Source organism: Pithys albifrons, chromosome 12 (genome assembly GCF_047495875.1).
Source record: "Pithys albifrons albifrons isolate INPA30051 chromosome 12, PitAlb_v1, whole genome shotgun sequence".
Classification (NCBI taxonomy): Eukaryota; Metazoa; Chordata; class Aves; order Passeriformes; family Thamnophilidae; genus Pithys; species Pithys albifrons.
The window spans coordinates 22,203,272-22,219,822 of NC_092469.1; the positions used below are offsets into that span (position 1 = coordinate 22,203,272).

At 43.1% G+C, this 16,551-nt stretch overlaps 2 protein-coding genes across 6 annotated transcripts; both read left to right on the forward strand.

Annotated features, from left to right (window-relative positions):
• Positions 1-104: 104 nt before the first annotated feature.
• Positions 105-4,798, forward strand: TMEM231 (transmembrane protein 231). Of its 3 annotated transcripts, none has more exons than XR_011698909.1 (7): positions 105-301; positions 378-547; positions 1,561-1,689; positions 2,993-3,136; positions 3,422-3,503; positions 3,634-3,811; positions 4,269-4,698. XR_011698909.1 is itself a non-coding variant. In XM_071567913.1 (7 exons), exons 1-7 carry the CDS (start codon positions 160-162, stop codon positions 4,796-4,798), a joined length of 963 nt encoding a protein of 320 aa, XP_071424014.1. In that variant the 5' UTR covers positions 105-159. The 3 variants fall into 3 exon arrangements, 2 of the variants coding, with proteins under 2 accessions (XP_071424014.1, XP_071424015.1); XM_071567913.1 differs by having other exon boundaries at positions 3,634-3,739; positions 4,609-4,798; XM_071567914.1 differs by lacking the exon at positions 1,561-1,689 and having other exon boundaries at positions 3,634-3,739; positions 4,609-4,798.
• On the forward strand, positions 4,797-15,973 carry LOC139677708 (carbohydrate sulfotransferase 5-like). 3 transcript variants are annotated; one of them, XM_071567912.1, is made up of 2 exons: positions 4,797-4,887; positions 14,317-15,973. In XM_071567912.1, exon 2 carries the CDS (start codon positions 14,340-14,342, stop codon positions 15,447-15,449), a length of 1,110 nt encoding a protein of 369 aa, XP_071424013.1. In that variant the 5' UTR covers positions 4,797-4,887; positions 14,317-14,339; the 3' UTR covers positions 15,450-15,973. The 3 variants fall into 3 exon arrangements, with proteins under 3 accessions (XP_071424013.1, XP_071424009.1, XP_071424012.1); XM_071567908.1 differs by having other exon boundaries at positions 4,799-4,887; positions 14,240-15,973; XM_071567911.1 differs by lacking the exon at positions 4,797-4,887 and adding an exon at positions 7,487-7,587 and having other exon boundaries at positions 14,240-15,973.
• The last annotated feature ends 578 nt before the right edge of the window (positions 15,974-16,551 follow it).

Below are 16,551 nucleotides of genomic sequence, written 5' to 3' on the forward strand. Positions count from 1 at the left end.
CAGCGCTGCGCGCTCATTGGCTGGCACGCCCGTCCCTTCGGCGCTGATTGGCGCGCCGCCCCGTCAGTCCGTCGCTAGGCCGGGGCTGCGCTGGGGGCGGGCCATCCCGGGCGGGCCATCCCGGCCGGGGAGGGCGGCGGGAGCTGAGGGGCGCTTACCATGGCTGGCGTGGAGCTCTTCTCCCATCCAGCGCTCTACACGCGCTACCGGGCCGGGCTCTGCTCCGCTGCGGCAGTTGCGCTGTTGCTCATCACCGCGCTTACCTATGTGCCGCCGCTGCTGGTGGCCTACCGGACCCACGGTGAGCGCCACTCGACCCCACGCGGCCCGGCCGGACTCGGCGCAGGCCTGAAACCTCGTGCTGTCTCTGCCCTTAGGTTTCTGGCTGAAGCAGAGCACGTACTTAGAGCAGCCCACTGTGCGGTTCCGGTACGAGGTTCTCCTCGTCGCCACCATCGGGCCCGGCCCGGGCAGCTTCTTGGCGTGGAGCACGTTCCCAGCGTTCAACAGGCTCCAGGAGGACCGGCTCCGAGTCCCGCTTCTGTCGGTAGGCCTGTCCGGGGCGGCCCGACAGCAGGGGCGAGAAGCTGGGCTGCACAGTGGGGCCAGCGAGGTGGCAGCCGGCTCAGGGCAGGAGACTGTCTGGCACTGCTGCCTTCCAGTAGCAGCAGCAGCTTCGTGCATAACCTCGTGCCTCACATCAGAATAATTCGCTTGGGACAAGTGATTTCTAACGAGTCCAGTTTCCCTCCCTCTCAGTGCTATTGAATCATAGAATTCTTTAGGTTGGAAAAGACCCTTAAGGTCATGAAGTTCTAACATCAGCCATACTACCACTTTCACCACTAAACCATATCCCTAAGCACCACTGGTGGTTTGCATGAACACATAAGTTTACTTTTCTCAAATCAGTTGTGCCCTCCTCCCCTGCCCACATGATTTACCATGGGTTGTGTGGTAGCCCCTAGGTTTGGAAGCAGATGCAAGCTTTCTAAAGCATATAGCCTTTGCCTTGCAGTCACAATTTTTTCTGGGATTCCATAGTGGCAGTTATTTTTCTGTCTGCCTCTGTTACAAGTTCTGTTATGTTTGCACATAGCTGAGGTACTTACAGGGCATTAGTGGCAGAGAGGTGGACAAGCCAGGAGTTGGGGTACAGAGGCCAGTAAGAGGCACGCTGTAGTGGCAGAAGACAAAAGCCTGACCTCCAGTCATGTTTGCATAGGCTCTGACAGAAGATCCGGGGCTAAGGCATGCTTCGTAGCCTGCAGGGGAGATGGTCAGAATGGAGTAGGGCAGAAAAGACCTTGGAGGGTCCAGTGAGCTTCCCCTTCCAGGAGGGCATATGAGACATTGTATAATCGACAACATTGCAGGCTTCTTATCTCTAGTCCTCTGTCTATCAAATCAAGCAGCTTTGTATTGCTTTCCTAATGCTGCAGCTTATTTTCTTCCTTTGATTCTGCATGCTGTAATTGTGGAGGTCCCCTGGGATTTTGCATTTTCTGGTTTTCTTTCTGACAGAAATTACTGTGTCTAAAAAAGCCCCATATTTTTTAGACTAGAGAAGAAGACAAAAATCAAGATGGCAAAATGGATCAGTTGCATTTTGAATTGGAACTTCCACTACAACCTACGGAGCATGTAGTTGGCATTCAGCTGATTCTACTCTTTTCCTACCAGCTTTATGTGAGAATTTTCAGTTATGTTGTTGTGACATATAGACCCCGTGTAATATTCCAGTAGTGATTATACAAAGGATGAAAAGAAACTTTCCACATTTGAAATTCCTATTTAAACTATTTATTTTACTAACCTGCTTAATTTGCTCCTTCTCTGCTGAGTCATTCCTAGTGTAGCTCTGTTGCGTATTTTGATACACTTGTTAGAGTTGGGTTTTTTTACATTTTTTTAAGCTCTATATTCTTTGGGGCTGTAGTGCAGCATATAGGACAGAAATACACAACAGTGAGTATCAGTGCAGGTGGCACCAGGAAATAACTGAGAGTCTTGCAGTAGGCAGAAGGACGTGCATTCTTCTTTGTCTTGACATAACCAGTTAGTTTTCTGGGGTGGAGAGGCAGGCTATTGCAGCAGCCTAGAACTCCAGAGAGTTTGCTTACTTAACAGCTCTTGAAGCACTGCTAATCATCTGCCAGGATCTTCTGTATCTTGTAACTGGGAGGAAAAAGAAAGTGTTACAGGAAGACAAGACAATATAATTTTGCTGGCATTGTATCTCGGGTGGCAGTGCAATTAATACCTAAAGCCAGAAGTAAAACTCCAGTGCACAGAGAACCATGGATACATCTGAAAGGAGCAATATTATAGAGCTGTGTTTGGTGCCACCACACAAAGTTGTTTTACTGGGGAAATTAGGCTTAGTTTATCCAAAGACTCTCTCTGATTGCAGATGGACAAGCTTAGCAAGCATAAACATGTGGTGTAGAAAACATTCTTAAGCCTGTGAGGCCCAGAATAAAGGTGCAACACTCCGAAATTTGGGCTGAACTATTAGGCCAGTGCTTAGTATCACAGAGAGTTACAATTTTCACAACACTTCTATTCCACTTAAATGCGAAAATTTTCCTTCAGGTCAAGTAGTTGATAAGAGCTAAGGAACTTTTTTATTTGGTCCTTATTGCAGAGCGAGAGTCCTTGATTTTGATTGCCGAGTTTTTTGAAGTGTATCTACAATGAATGTGTTTAGTCATCTTGCTTTTTACATGTCATTCTGTCATTAGCTACAGACTGCTGGATTGAATTTCCTGTGGAACTGGTTATGGTATAACTAAGGTAGTTCACTTTATAAAAAAGTAATACTTTTTATCTGGTGTTCCCTTGTTTAGACTAATGAAATGATCTGAAACTTGAGAGTCAGAAAAATATCAAATCCATGTGATAAAAAGAGGTAGAATAATATTTTGTGTTTCTCCTGCCCCCCATGCCCCTTCTCTGCCTAAATTCTCTTTTCTTGTGTTCACCATTTCAGAGAATGTCAACATTTGTGATGCAGAGCATGGCTTTTCTTCAGTTTTTTTCTCCTGTGCCAGGGTCTCAGCTCTACATGAATGGAGACCTGAAATTGAACCAGAGGCAGTTACTTAACCATTGTGGACTGGATACCAGATACAATGTGAGGAAATGTTTTTCCCTTCCCCATCAATTCTCCCCCTGTTTATCCTCCTGGTATCATACCTGACACCCTGATTATTTGTAGTCCTGCACAGAGTGAACTGTAAAACTTTGGAACTGTGTTTTATTCTTAGGCTAAAAGGGGGAAGAGGTTATTCTGCCAAGATGTTCAGTCTCATGTTTATGTGCATTCCTTCAAGGACATGGTTACTTTGTGTGAGAAACTCAGTAGAATTACTGTCCTGACCACTGGACAAATAATGCAAGTGTCTCCTTGTTGTAACAGGTATCTGTGGTCAATGGCACAAGTCCTTTTGCAAGTGACTATGATCTAACAAACATCATTGCAGCATACTGGGATAGAAATGGTAAGCCTGAATGTAGAGCTGTCAACTATGGGCAAGTAGTAGCATATTGGCAGCTGTTTTGTGAAGCATTTGGGTTCTGTATTAAGACTTAAAAGCCTCTTAACCTGGATGTTTCCTTTCCCCATTTTAGTGACAACAGTCTTTTCAGATCCCAGCCCTGTTTGGATGACTGGAAGATCAACAGATACACCATTCATCATTAATGCCACTATTCACTATCCAGTGGAAGTTATCTTATATCCTTTGAAAACTGCATAAACTGTGACATAATTGGGGTTGCATTATTTGGGCTTTCACCTACAGGCCAAGTGAGAACTGTTTTCTTCTAGATTTGTTGCTAAACTTTTTCTTTGTTAGCTAAGTAAATGCTTAAGTTCTGGAGTTAATGAAATACCTATTTGTCCATTCCTCCCGATGGTTCTACTTGAATGACCACTTTCTGGTTTTCTCTACTGGGAACTCATGTTGCTTTTCAGCTTTACTAAACAGGCAGTTTCTTAGCCATTTTCAGTGAATATTCTTAGTGAATCTTGCTTTATTCTTGCAGCACCTACTGTCCCAATCTGGCATGGATGCCACTAGGAAAACAGGATACTGTAATCTGTGACCTAAAGCAAATAATTAGAAATATATATGCAAGATGATCTCATCAAATAATAACCCCCACAGTGGAGAGGTTACATCTCTTACATGTGCAGAGAGACTTCAAAATTTATTTTTAGCAAAATAATTCTGTGTTCCTAATGTTTTTGCTCCTCTTCTCAGACAAGAACAAGCCTGTGTTTAAAAGAATCTATATGGAGCATACTACTTATGAGGTTTGTTTACCTGCCTGCCTATTATCAATAACAACTTTCTGGTGAGTCAGGCACAAAATAGGTACTTTACCCAGAATTAGTTTCAATGCTTTCTAGGACAGACATTCCCTGCAGCTTTTGTTACCTACTATGGTAAAAGGCTTTTAGATGTTTCTGTGGCTCACAGGCTTTGTTTTTGCCACACAAACTGATGCCTTAACAGGTTTTGTGCCTTTCTGCCTCTGAATTCCTTTGTTTAGTTATAGCATCAGAAGCTTCCTTCATTAACACTCCTTGACTTTCTTTAAATATCAGCCAGGATTTTGGGAAATTATTAAATTTGCCTGGATCCAGTATGTCAGCATCCTCCTTATCTTTCTTTGGGTGTTTGGTAGGATTAAGATGTTTTTGTTCCAGAATCAGGTGTTGACTACAATTCCAGTATCATCCGTTCTGCCAGTATCTTCAGGACTACCCTACAAACAGCACCAGTTTTGAGGAGATGTCTAACACTTTAAAGAAACGCAGTTCAAAACCAGTTACCTCTTTTTAGTCTCTATGTGCTTTTTACCGAAGATCAGAATTTTGTAAGTATGTTCCAAGTATGCTGTTTGTTCTTCCTTTTTAAATGTATGTTCTTTCATCTAATTTCTCTGGGAACACTGCTTTGGAACTGAACATTTTAATCTTTTTGACAGTTAACAGTTAAAGAAGAGCCTTTTTTGCAACTGAAACATGCTTTAAAAGCCAGTAAGAAGTAGTAAGTTTGTTTTTGCATGATCTTAATTTTGCTCTATCTGGAAGACTGAAAATAACATGCTAAAAGTAACAATATAAGCTGCTTTTGCTGTCTTGTAAATTAATTCACTGCTGACTTAGGGTTCTGTCCAGAGCAATTTGCACATGCATTTATGTGCACTATGAAATGAAAAAAAATGAGGAATTGGAAAAAATGTATGGATGAGTTAAGGTCAGAGATACACTTCTGTCACAGTATAGCCACAGCTGCGTGGCTATACATGCTCAGCAATTTAGTTATTAGATTGGATCATGGATAAATTCAAGGTTGATGTGAGAAACAAGGTTGTGGGTGATAGTGTGTGCAAGGTTTGCACAACCATTTACTATTGGCATTGTAACTGTAGCACTAGACCACTGACTGTGAATTGTGACTAGTAAAACAGAGAAGCCTGGTATTATTGAAAGAAAACTAACAGTACTCCACCTTTTGGATGTTGTCCTCTACAATTCAGCATCCTGGCAGTTGGAAGACCTACCTCTTCCAGAAATCTCCAGTTTGCTCTCTGAACTCTGTATGTGGCAGCCTAGAACTACGGGTAATTGGCTTCATATCAGCATCTTCAGAGTCAAAGCAACCGTCTACTGCTTTGTAGTGTTTCTAGGCACTCCACAGGATGATCGAAGGGGTCTGTGAGCTTGTTTCCCACTATCACAAGCTAGTGTACATTTGGTATGCTCTAGTCCCAGCTTTTTTCCCTTGCAGTGGTGATGATCACATGACTGCATGAGTTAATTCAGGGAGTTCATTACGCTGAAGAAGATATTTAGCAAATATAATCACTTCTTCAGATTAGTCAGTTCCCTGAATGAACTTGGTATGTGTCTGCCCAGGCATTAGGGTGGGCATAAGCAAGGGGTAGAAATCTCTGAAGATACTACAGGACTTAGATTTTAAGTGTTTGAATGCTGTACTCTCACAAAAATGGAATGTGCAACAGTCTTTCTCCAAGCTGAACAGAAACCTGTTTAAGGTAGCAACAGGAACATGGAAGAGACTAGTGCCAGAAAACAACAGTACTGGGAAATTCCATTAATCCCTATCTCTTTTCTCTCCTACTGTAGCCTTTCACATTAAGTAATGACAAGTGATGCTGCTCAGAGCAACAGTTCAGTGAATGCATGTGAAATAAGAAATGGAGAATAGGTCTGGTTTGGTAAATACAGCGAAAAATATCCTTAAGTTGTCTTTTCCTTTAGAAAGAGAAAACTTTAAAAAATCCTCTACAGTAATTTAAGTAGAGACTATATAATTTAAAAGGAGGAAAGCAAAAAGTTACTTGCTTGCAGGTGGCATGTACCTGTTTAGTATGACCTGAAACAATCCCTCCATTTCTTTTCAAAGAGGTGTGTTTCATGACTGTGACTAATAAGTGAATGCAGGGCAAAAGGGGCTGTAAAGGCAAATGTGACCATAGGGGGGGAAAAACCCCACTTGTTTGTGATACCTCTGCTGTGGTGACTTCCTGAATCACTTACATACTGAAAGTGGTTCTTGGTTCATAGTTCTGACTCCCTTCTCAAGCTTAAAGTAAGTTAACAAGCAACAGAAAAAAGGTAAGATTTTATGGCTGTAGCAATAAATTGAACTACAGGGAGAAAATAAACCCGATGGTCCACTGCAACTGGCATTAAAGGAGATTTAGGAAGGCAAAGCCTTTCTTAGAAGGCTGACTCTTCCTTTAGCTTTCTAAGTGACACAAAAAGACAGAAAAACTCTGAAACCACTGCCATCCACCCCCAGGTCTTCTGTGTACACATATGCCAGAGAACAACCTAAATGCTGTTCACTGAGGAAGGACACGGCAGCTTACTGGGATTAATCAAATTCTGTGTTTTTCATAAGAAGAAAAAGTAAGCATCTGGTTAAAGGTCCTGTGCATAAATTGAAGTAGGAATGTGGCCGTGTAAGAGCCATGCTTCAGGAGTCTTTTAACGGCTGGAGCTGGGATAAAAGGAGCTACCTTCGGTGCCCGTTAACTGGCCGAGCAGCCCGTTTGCAGCAGCAGGTCCCTCCGGTTCTGCTCGCATGAGGGGAGCGGGACACGGCTGCGTCGAGCCTTGTGCGTCTAAGGCTGGCCCGGCTGGGGGACAGAAGGAAAAGGAGGAGGAAAAGGGAGAGGAAGAGGAGGGTGCATAGGCACGCGGGGCGCCGTCCCGAGCCGCCTCTGGCTGCTGCAGCGCCCGAACCGGGGCCGGGGCCGGGGCCGGGCGCTCGCAGAACGCTCGTGGCTAGATGGGAGGCGGGCGCCGCTGCCCCTCACGGCCGGAGCCGCTCGAGCCGTCGGGCGTTGCGCAGCCGGGGCGGGGCGGGCGAGCGGGCCGCCTCTGCCAGGCTGCGCCTTTGCCCGGGGATGCTCCGGCAGCGGGGCGGATCGGCTCCTTCCCGGGCTCCTCCCGCTGCCCCGGCGCCTCAGCCACGTCTGAAAGCGGCTCATTGTCTCTGTCGGCAGCTCGGAGCCGCGGCGGTGGCGGGAGGCGGCGGGAAGGTACGGGCGGGCTGGTGCGGGTGGGGGTGGCGGGTGTTCACAGGACTCGTCGTCCCGGTCAGACCTTTTTTTCCGGTCTGAACGGTGCTTACAGTCACTCGCACTACGTTTCGAGGGATGTTTTCGAGCCGTCCGCACTCGCCCCTGCCCGTGGCGGTGAAGTAGCGGTAACGGCGGGTGCGGCGGAGCCGGTGTCGCACGTCCCGAGCCGGCCGTTGCTTGAGGTATAGTCGGTTGTTGAGAGAGGTAAAGCTGTCAAAAATCGGACCTTTGTTTTTTTGTTAGAGTTTTTTTCCTTCATTTTTCCTTCTCCCTGGAGAACATGGCTGATTCGCGTTAAGGTGGTTTCGTTTGCTAGAGTTAGGTCATTAAATAAGGTGCTTTAGAGAGCATTTTCCGTCATTAGGGGAAATCCCGTTTTTCTCCTGTGTCTAGCCCGTCTTTGTAGGTGAAGGTGTCCTACTGGTCGAAAGATTCGTCTTTATTTCTTAGTTGCAATAGTTGCTTCAGTGGGGCACACAGGGCACACCTCAGCCAGTTCGTCCTGGGACTGTTTGAATTTCAGGACACTTACTGTATTGTTGCAGAGAGAGTCTCAAGTAAGTGAACGGCATTGAGTCAGTGCAGATGTCTCTTTGTCAGCCCAGTTTTGCCACTGACTTACAAATATTGCAGCTAAGCAAACCTCATTTCTTGAACACCAGTAATTCTAGTAGCTGTAAACAGTTTATGATCTTCAGCTGCATTGCATGCAGAAATAGATGGTGTAGGGCTGTGCCTCAACACTGACTTGTGTTCAGGCTGGACAACTTTTATCTGACTCCAAAATTTTAAATAAACCTCCAAAGGAAACGGTACATTTTTAAAAATAGAACTTTAATGGTCATATAGTTAAATCTATGGTATCTTTCATTGTGCTATAAATTATTTAAGTCTAACGATTTCTTGGAAGCTGTTGTTCCAATTTCACTTTCCCCTGGATTGTGAAAAGAAGTACATTCCAAAAGCTAAATTAACATTAGCTGGAATTCTAATATATTGTTGTAATTCAGAATTATTACAGTACATTTACTGTACTCATATTATTTGCAGTTTCACTGTTCTATTAAAAAATAAGCAGGGTTTTGAATTTTGACTACTTAGTATTGACCAGCTGTTAGAAAGACACTTAACTTTTTTAGGAACCGGTGGTTATAGAGGGCACCCTCCAAACAAACTTTTTCTTTCCCCCAGTCAATGCTTAGTCTGCGTATTGTTGGCGATACAGTAACCTTTTGCCTTATGAAGGTGTGTGATTTCTAGCAGCAGAACAACACTGGAAAGTGATGTTTCGTCAGCTGGATGATTTACAGCAAGAATTACTAATAATATTGTTGTGCATTTGATTTTGACCAGTTTTGTCAGGTTCCTGCATTTCACTTTTTTGAGCAGCAAAGTGTGTTCCTAATGTTTAGCCCACAGAAGCAATTCTGTTGGTGATTGCATTGGTGTGATGTCTTGTAGGTGAAGTGTGCAGTGAGTAAACTTCTCCATGAGGGATAGTACAACTTCAGGTGATCTTTGCTGTATTTATCATGCCATGCTCAAACATTTTCCTTTTAATTCTATAAAATCTGTGATGATATTTACCATTATCATTCTTTTTACAGTCAGTATTGCTGCGTCTGGTGAATTGTAAGTACATAAGTGATACTTACATTCATCTTACACGATTGGTCTGAAAGGTCAGCATTTAGCCTATGACAAGCATACAGGACAATCATTTTTGGCTAACAAAAGATTGAGCTCATAATGCAGCATTAGGTACTAATTTTTCAGTGGAAGAGATCAATCTGGGAAGTTAATTGAGAACATTATTTGAAGTAATTTCTGTATAATCTGTAAAGTTTTTGGTTTTAAAAGTGATGCATAAACCATTTTAAATTAAAGTGTGCTGGACATTTTCTCAGACCCAAAATGGCCAGGGAAGACTTTGACAAGGACAGTTAAAATTCAGTTCCTTGGAAGTTATTGTAAGGGAGCAGTTGTTTATAATTCTTCACTCAGATATTTTGCTTTATTACAGCCAGGTTTTTCAGTCTTCCCAAAACAGACGTAGACCTGTTTGTTCTGAGGGAGTCTTTCCTCCCAGCCTTTTGTCCCAAGCTCAAAGAGAGAGCATGTTTTTTACAGCTCTAATGTGGGGCACTTTCTGTATTTCTACTGTCTTTAGTATCCCAGAAAAAAAAAATTGAGCAGTGTCATATTAGGGTCTTTTGGTTTTTTTTACTATAGAGCTTATTGTTGATAATTTAGTAGGTCTCTTCTTGTTGAATTCTGTGCTGGAAGGAAGTTACTTAGAAACTGTACTCCTTTCATAGCTGACCTGCAAAGATCTCATTACTCAAATCCAACATTACATGACTTAGGCGACAAATGAATAAAAGTCCCTGAATGCAAGAGCTAAGTGATCATCCACTATACAATTTCTTTATTTCTTTTGTACCATTCGGGATGTGAAAAATGCTCTCTTTAGAAAATAAGCCTTTTGGGAGCAGTGCTACCACTGGCTGTATTTTTACCCTGCTGGTAAAACTGGATAGCTTTCTGTAATGTATCTAGTTCCTTGGCAAGCAATGGCAGATGCTTGTGGCCCTGCAGCTCAGCAGTCTATCAGAGACTGCTTTTTAAGTTATGAAGAAAATGATTGCTCTGTTGGACAGTTTGTATAATTTCCTTTGGACTATATGTGAGAATTGTATTCTGGGACTCTGGCAGGGTTCATCTAGTCCAGGATCTTGTTTTCATTAGTAGCTGTTAGCAGGCAAGTCCAGTGACAGAGCTTGACTTAGGACTGTCAACTAAACTCTTTGAGCAGATGCTTTTAAGATCACATTTTGAACATTTGCATTGGCCTGTGAAGAGATGATTGTGCCTCAGGGATTTCTGAGAGTTAGACTTCTGATTATTCTGCTCTTTGCCAGAGCTCTCCCTGAAGAAACAGTATCACAAAAGAAGGACTATTGCTGCTATCACAGAAAAGGAATAACAGTGTACCTTTTATTAAAATAATTTATGCTTAGCAGTATTCATTATTTACAAAAGCACGTAATGTGATGCCACCAAGTATTGCAATATTTCATGCACCTCAGGTGAGAGATGTGAGAGGTGTTGGAGTGCTATATGCTTGTGTGTCACAGTGTTTTTCTGCCTGTTGTAGCTCCTTTGCCACTTAGGGTCAGTGATTGCATGAGTCTATGAGGAGGTGCTTGCTAGAGTTTTGTCACTGAGGTGGCAGCTCGAGTGGCAGGTAAGGACATCTGGCCCCTCTGCTGCCCTTTCCCTGCGCTCAGCAGGCCTGCTCTGGTCAGGCAGATGCAGCCGAGGAAGCACCGCTGTGAAGCAAAGAAGGAAAAAGGTATGCAGAACGACCGTCTTTAGCTCTCCTGAGGGGAGCTTGGGATGGGCAGGTGGTACCGCTGAGCTGTTGTCGGAGGAGGAGGGCACTGGCAGAAGGAAAGGTGGGGCACTGCAGGGCGAGTCACCGACTAGTGTTCACCTGGTAACCAGTGCGGTTTGGCGTGTTGCCTGTCTGTGCTGAACAGAAAGAGCCGGCCTAACAGCGCCCTCTGGTGAGTCCTGCAGTGGAATACAGACAGGATCAGATGTGGCTGGATCACAAGGTCCTGCCCTCCGCAATTGATATCATGGTATCATTTAGGTTGGAAAAGACCTTTAAGATCATTAAGTTCAACTGTTAATCCAGCACTGCCAAGTCTGCCACTAAGGCAATAATATCATGTAATCTGTTCAGGAGATTTATAAATATGTATATATGTCAATACATACTTAGATCTTCAGCAACCCTATGAGAAGGTTATTCCTCAAGTTATTCAACAGCTGCTTTCTGCCTCAGCTAACATTTCTCAAAAACCAAAGAAGAGCTGGTGGGTTAAAAAAAACTGTATATTATAGAGATGCAAGTTTAATCTGGGCTGAAATCACCTTAACTGCAGAAAGAAATTGCAAATGGTAAACGACTGTTTACATGACAATAGAATTACACATGCCCAACATGAGAAGTGCAGAAATTAAAAGCACTGTTGACAGAGAAAGTGTTGTATTTGGCCTCATGCACAGGCAACCACCCAAGAGAATACTCTTACAGATGGTACATTTTGTTGTGTAATTATGCTTTTTTTGTGTGTGTGGTGTCTGCATATGTGTATATTCCTTAGAAACACCCCAACTTTCCCCAAAGGGTAGAAGATTAACCTGAAATATGGAAAATGGGTATCTACATAGTGCTCTACTGTGATATTTCACTTTTTCTTGCAGTTTATATGATACTGAAGAGTAGGAAAATACTTCAGCTGCAGTAATTTTATGTATTTGTAGTGCTTGTGTTAGACTAGTTGAGACAAATTGTGGACTGATACTCATGTTAGCTCTTTTTTCGTTGGCACAATATTGTCTGCAACAGTACTTGTGTGAGAATTGGAGAGAGGAGGGATCTGAAAGACAGTCAAGGAAGAAGTGAATTTTAAAAAAACAGCTTTTGGGTTTTATTCCTCACTCCACCACCCAGTTAGTGGAGTTTGCAGTTCTTAGAGTGGAGCAGAAGCTCTGTGTAGCTAGAATAGAAACATTAATTCTTTAAAAATTACCATCAAGTCTCTAGAACATAATGGGTGAGACTGTGAGGAGCTGTAGGATGCAGTCTTATTGCAACTAATGATTCAGGGTTTGCACTCAAGAAAAAGATCTGAGGTAGTTATGGCTGTCTAACTTTCAAGCATAGAATCTGTTTCAGGAAAAATCCTTCGACTAGCAAATGCAACTGCATTTCGACTTTGGCTTGGATTCTTCCATCACCTCTGATTGGTGAAGTGTCAGTGCAGGCTGCTGGATTGCTGGTGATCATCACAGCATAGAGAAACTTGTTGATGCTTCTGGAGACACAATATGCAAAAATTCAGTATTTGAACAAGGCAGATTTTATCTGTGAAGGATGGCCATGCTGAATTCAGTTCAAGGTTTATCTATCTGCTCTTATGCCTGGCAGTGGAAAGGAGTGGATTGTTAAGGAAAAGTTAAGTAATAGAGTAAACTTGACTTCTCCTACTGCAGAATATAGGCAGATACCATGGGTGACCCAGAGGTTAGGGAATTGCTAAGCTATGGGCTGTAGCCTCATCTTTGTCTTTCACAGACCTTGAGAGGCTCTTCTTCCATTACTTAGTTTCAAACAATGTATTTGTTTGTTGAACTCTTGCATACTTTTGCTGTCACAGCATTTTGAGGCAGAGTTTCATATTTTTAAGATGGAGCATACTAAAAGGTTTTGTGATGAGTGACCATTAATTCAATTCTCCCAATTTTCCTGTTTTGAGCAGTCATGAAAGGTGTTTTTGCAGTGGTTCTCTCCAGGCCAGTTGTGATTTCCCTCACTAGAAAGCCTCTTTTCTGTGTTGAGGAGCAATAGTCACTTCAGTATCATTTTTACAGAAGTCATTGACTGTCCTTGTGCTTGATCTTCACACCTTTACTGTATTCAGCTATATTGTCTTGAAGAATTCTTGTGGGCACATCAGCTCTAAGAACTTAATGCATTTATTATATCAAATGAATGTGTATCTACATTTGCTAGTCTTCATGGTTTCTTTTTAAGAGTCCAGAGTGTGTTGGTATATGTCTCTCTCACTGTAACAAGAAAAGAAATCTGTAAATGCAAGATATCAAATATGTGAAACTTTGGAGATAATCTGCATACACAAGGACTCGTGCTTTTCTAATACCTTGCCTGCTAACATATACTGATTGCTTACAAGTGGAATCTGCATGAGTGAGGACACAAAGGGGTAGGTGCAAAAGACCTTTCGTAGAAAGCTGTGAGGATCACGTATGGCTTGAACTTTGACTTCAGAGTAAAACAATTCCATTTGGGTTTGACATGCCTAAAATTTTCTAGGAGTTACATGCAGACATTTATAACTCCCAAATAGGTAGTTCCTTAAATGCAAACTCCAGGTATTCAGTCTTGGGGTATATGTGCTCCAGACCAAAGACACGTGTCCAGCTGCTTTTTCATTTTATCATCTGTGGCCGGATGTGGCTTCAGGTTGTGATTTTTCACCCATCTTCTGCAGTTTGGAAAATAGAGGGTTGTGCATAAGTATCAACTGACGTAACCACTGCAGGGTACAGCATTCACATTAAATAAGATGATTTTTATTTCAGCAGTCACAGTTACTGATGTTTCGGTTTACTTCTTTTAGGGGATAGAAGTTCTTGTAGTGTCAAACTGAAACAGAAATACACTGGAGCAATTCAGAAAGACTTTTTGTCCCCCTTGGCAGCATTTACTGGTATTCAACATGAAGGCTTTGTGTACTTTATAGATTTTTTTTTGAAAATCTGAGTGTTGAGCTGCATCAGCGCAAGGTTTTCATCAACATCAAACATTTACTTACTTGCTTATCTCTGCTGTTTGGGACAGCTGTCATCTGCAGATGATCATCTCCAAATGTAACAGGTTAAGGAAACAGTGCCACATACATACCTGCATATTTGAAGAAAGGTTTTACTAATGCAAAAGCTTCTATTGTGTAAGTTTTATCATTATTGTGCCACAGGAGCAATGGTTCACCAGCATTTTCCTTCTCTTTTTCAGCTCTTCTTATTGCTCTTCCTCGGTGAAAATGGCAAGGATTCGGATTCCTAGCACAATCATTATACTTTTTGTTACAGTTCAGACTGGATTCTTACTCTTCATGTATGCCCGGTATAGTAGCCTCATGCCTCAATCTGAGGAGAAACCATCGCAAGTCCACGTCCTCATTCTGTCCTCATGGCGGTCGGGATCTTCTTTCGTCGGCCAGCTTTTCAGCCAGCACCCCAGTGTCTTCTACCTGATGGAGCCTGCGTGGCATGTGTGGGTTACGATGTCTCACAACAGTGCCAAAGTCTTACACATGGCAGTGCGGGACTTAGTCAGGTCGATCTTTCTGTGTGACATGTCTGTGTTTGATGCTTACATGCCTTGGAAAAGAAACTTATCTGATCTTTTCCAGTGGGCAGCGAGTCGGGCTTTGTGTTCAGCTCCTGCTTGTGACTCTTTTCAACGTACTGACATTACCAGTGAAATGGCTTGCAAGACTCTTTGTGGGCGGTATCCGTTCAGCAAGGTGGAGGAAGCCTGTAAAACTTACAGCCACGTTGTCATCAAGGAAGTTCGATTCTTTGACCTGAAGGTCCTCTTTCCTCTTCTCACTGATCCATCTCTGAATCTCAAAATTATTCACCTGGTCCGTGACCCTAGGGCAGTTGTTAAGTCACGGGAACAATCGGTCAAAGCATTAGCCCGTGACAATGGAATTGTCTTGAGTACCAATGGCACTAAAGTGGAAGACAGCAAATACAAAGTAATGCAAGAAGTTTGTAGAAGTCATGTTCAGATTTATGAAACAGCTACTCTAAAACCACCAAATTTCCTTAAAGATCGCTATTTAATGATCCGTTTTGAAGATCTGGTAAGAGATCCATTATCAGAAATCTCAGAAATGTATAAATTTGCAGATCTTAATTTGACCCCTAGGCTCAAAAGCTGGATCTATAATATCACTCATGGACAGGGACCGGGGAAAAAAAAAGAAGCCTTCAAAATCACATCTCGAGATGCAGTTAGTGTTTCACAGGCCTGGAGAAACGTTCTTCCCTTTCAGAAAGTTAAGAAAGTACAGGAAGTTTGCAAAGGTGCTATAGACATGCTTGGCTATCAGCTGGTAGATTCTGAAAAAGAACAAAGAGATCTGACACTGGATTTAGTGTTGCCAAGACGACAAAATCAATTCAGTTGGTTATCATTTAATCCAAAGCACTGAAACATTATCTTTGAGAGGTCTAGGGGGGTGGGGCAGGGTAGATGTTTGAATGTTTCTCTACTGTGCAGCATATAGGAGCTGGAAAATATTTGGCTCATGACTTTAACTATTTGTGTGTTGTTTTTCCATTATTAATGGAAGGAGTTTTTTTCCCCTGAGTTTCTTACACTTAAAAAAAAAGGCAGCAAGATAATGGTCAGATTGCAAATATGCAGCTGAGCTGTGCTGCTCATAGCGTTGTTTTAAAAATATAGGTACTTTCTGTAAAAAGATGAAATCTCAAAGATGTCTTTGTTTACTGATAATAGTTCACTTCTGTTTTCATGCTTTAAATATTTAAGAATCACAGTTCTTTATTTGTATAAATGGAACAAAGTAGATACTAAATTCCTTCCCCTGACTTTCTTCTTTAAAGTTTTGTTGTGCAGTTGTGTATTTTTTTAGACTTCTTTAGATGTGTTAAAAATTAAAAAATAAAGCAGAATTATAAATAAAACGGCAGAATTAAAAATCATTAAATAAAAAATACAATAAAAAGAAAAACAAGAAAAATAAAATATAAATAGAATACATAGAAAATGAAAACCAAAACCAGAGAACCAAACTAGCGAGAGGATCTCCGCCGGGCACAGGTTCCGCTCGCCGCTGCTGCCGCCTGGTGGTGAGCACGAGGTACTGCACGTGCGCCAGGACTCGCGGGTGACTCCTGCTGACCAAAGTGAGTTACTGCAGCAGAGACAGCCGCGCATGCGCAATCGCAAGGCCCGGAGAGGGGCCGAGGCACGGGCGCGGCAGCCCCCGGTGTGCGCGTGCGCGGGGGACAGCGCGGCCCGGCCCGGGACAGCGCGGGGGCCCCGCGGGCACGGCCACGGCCGCTGGCGCGCTGCAAACAGAGGCTCGGGGACCCTGTCAAAAACCAGTGGGTAGTGACCCCTAAAATGGGGGGGCGGGTGTGGCGGGGGGAATCCCATTAACGTTCCCCCTCCAATGTTTTCAGGGACCGCGCGTGCGCAGTACAGGCAGCCGCTCAGGGACTTGTACGGGGGCCCGCGAAGCCGTCACTTCCTGGTCAGGACTCGGTGGTTCCGGTTTTCTCTCGATG

Excerpts from the sequence above, each read along its gene's own strand:
- LOC139677708 (XM_071567908.1), top strand. The coding sequence starts at position 4,859 with ATGTGCTTTTTACCGAAGATCAGAATTTT. Across the intron at positions 4,888-14,239 it reads TTACCGAAGATCAGAATTTT|CTCTTCTTATTGCTCTTCCT; the intron begins GTAAGTATGTTC and ends TCTCTTTTTCAG.
- TMEM231 (XM_071567913.1), top strand. The coding sequence starts at position 160 with ATGGCTGGCGTGGAGCTCTTCTCCCATCCAGCGCTCTACACGCGCTAC. Across the intron at positions 548-1,560 it reads TCCGAGTCCCGCTTCTGTCG|ACTAGAGAAGAAGACAAAAA; the intron begins GTAGGCCTGTCC and ends CATATTTTTTAG. Across the intron at positions 3,740-4,608 it reads TATCCAGTGGAAGTTATCTT|ATATCAGCCAGGATTTTGGG; the intron begins ATATCCTTTGAA and ends GACTTTCTTTAA.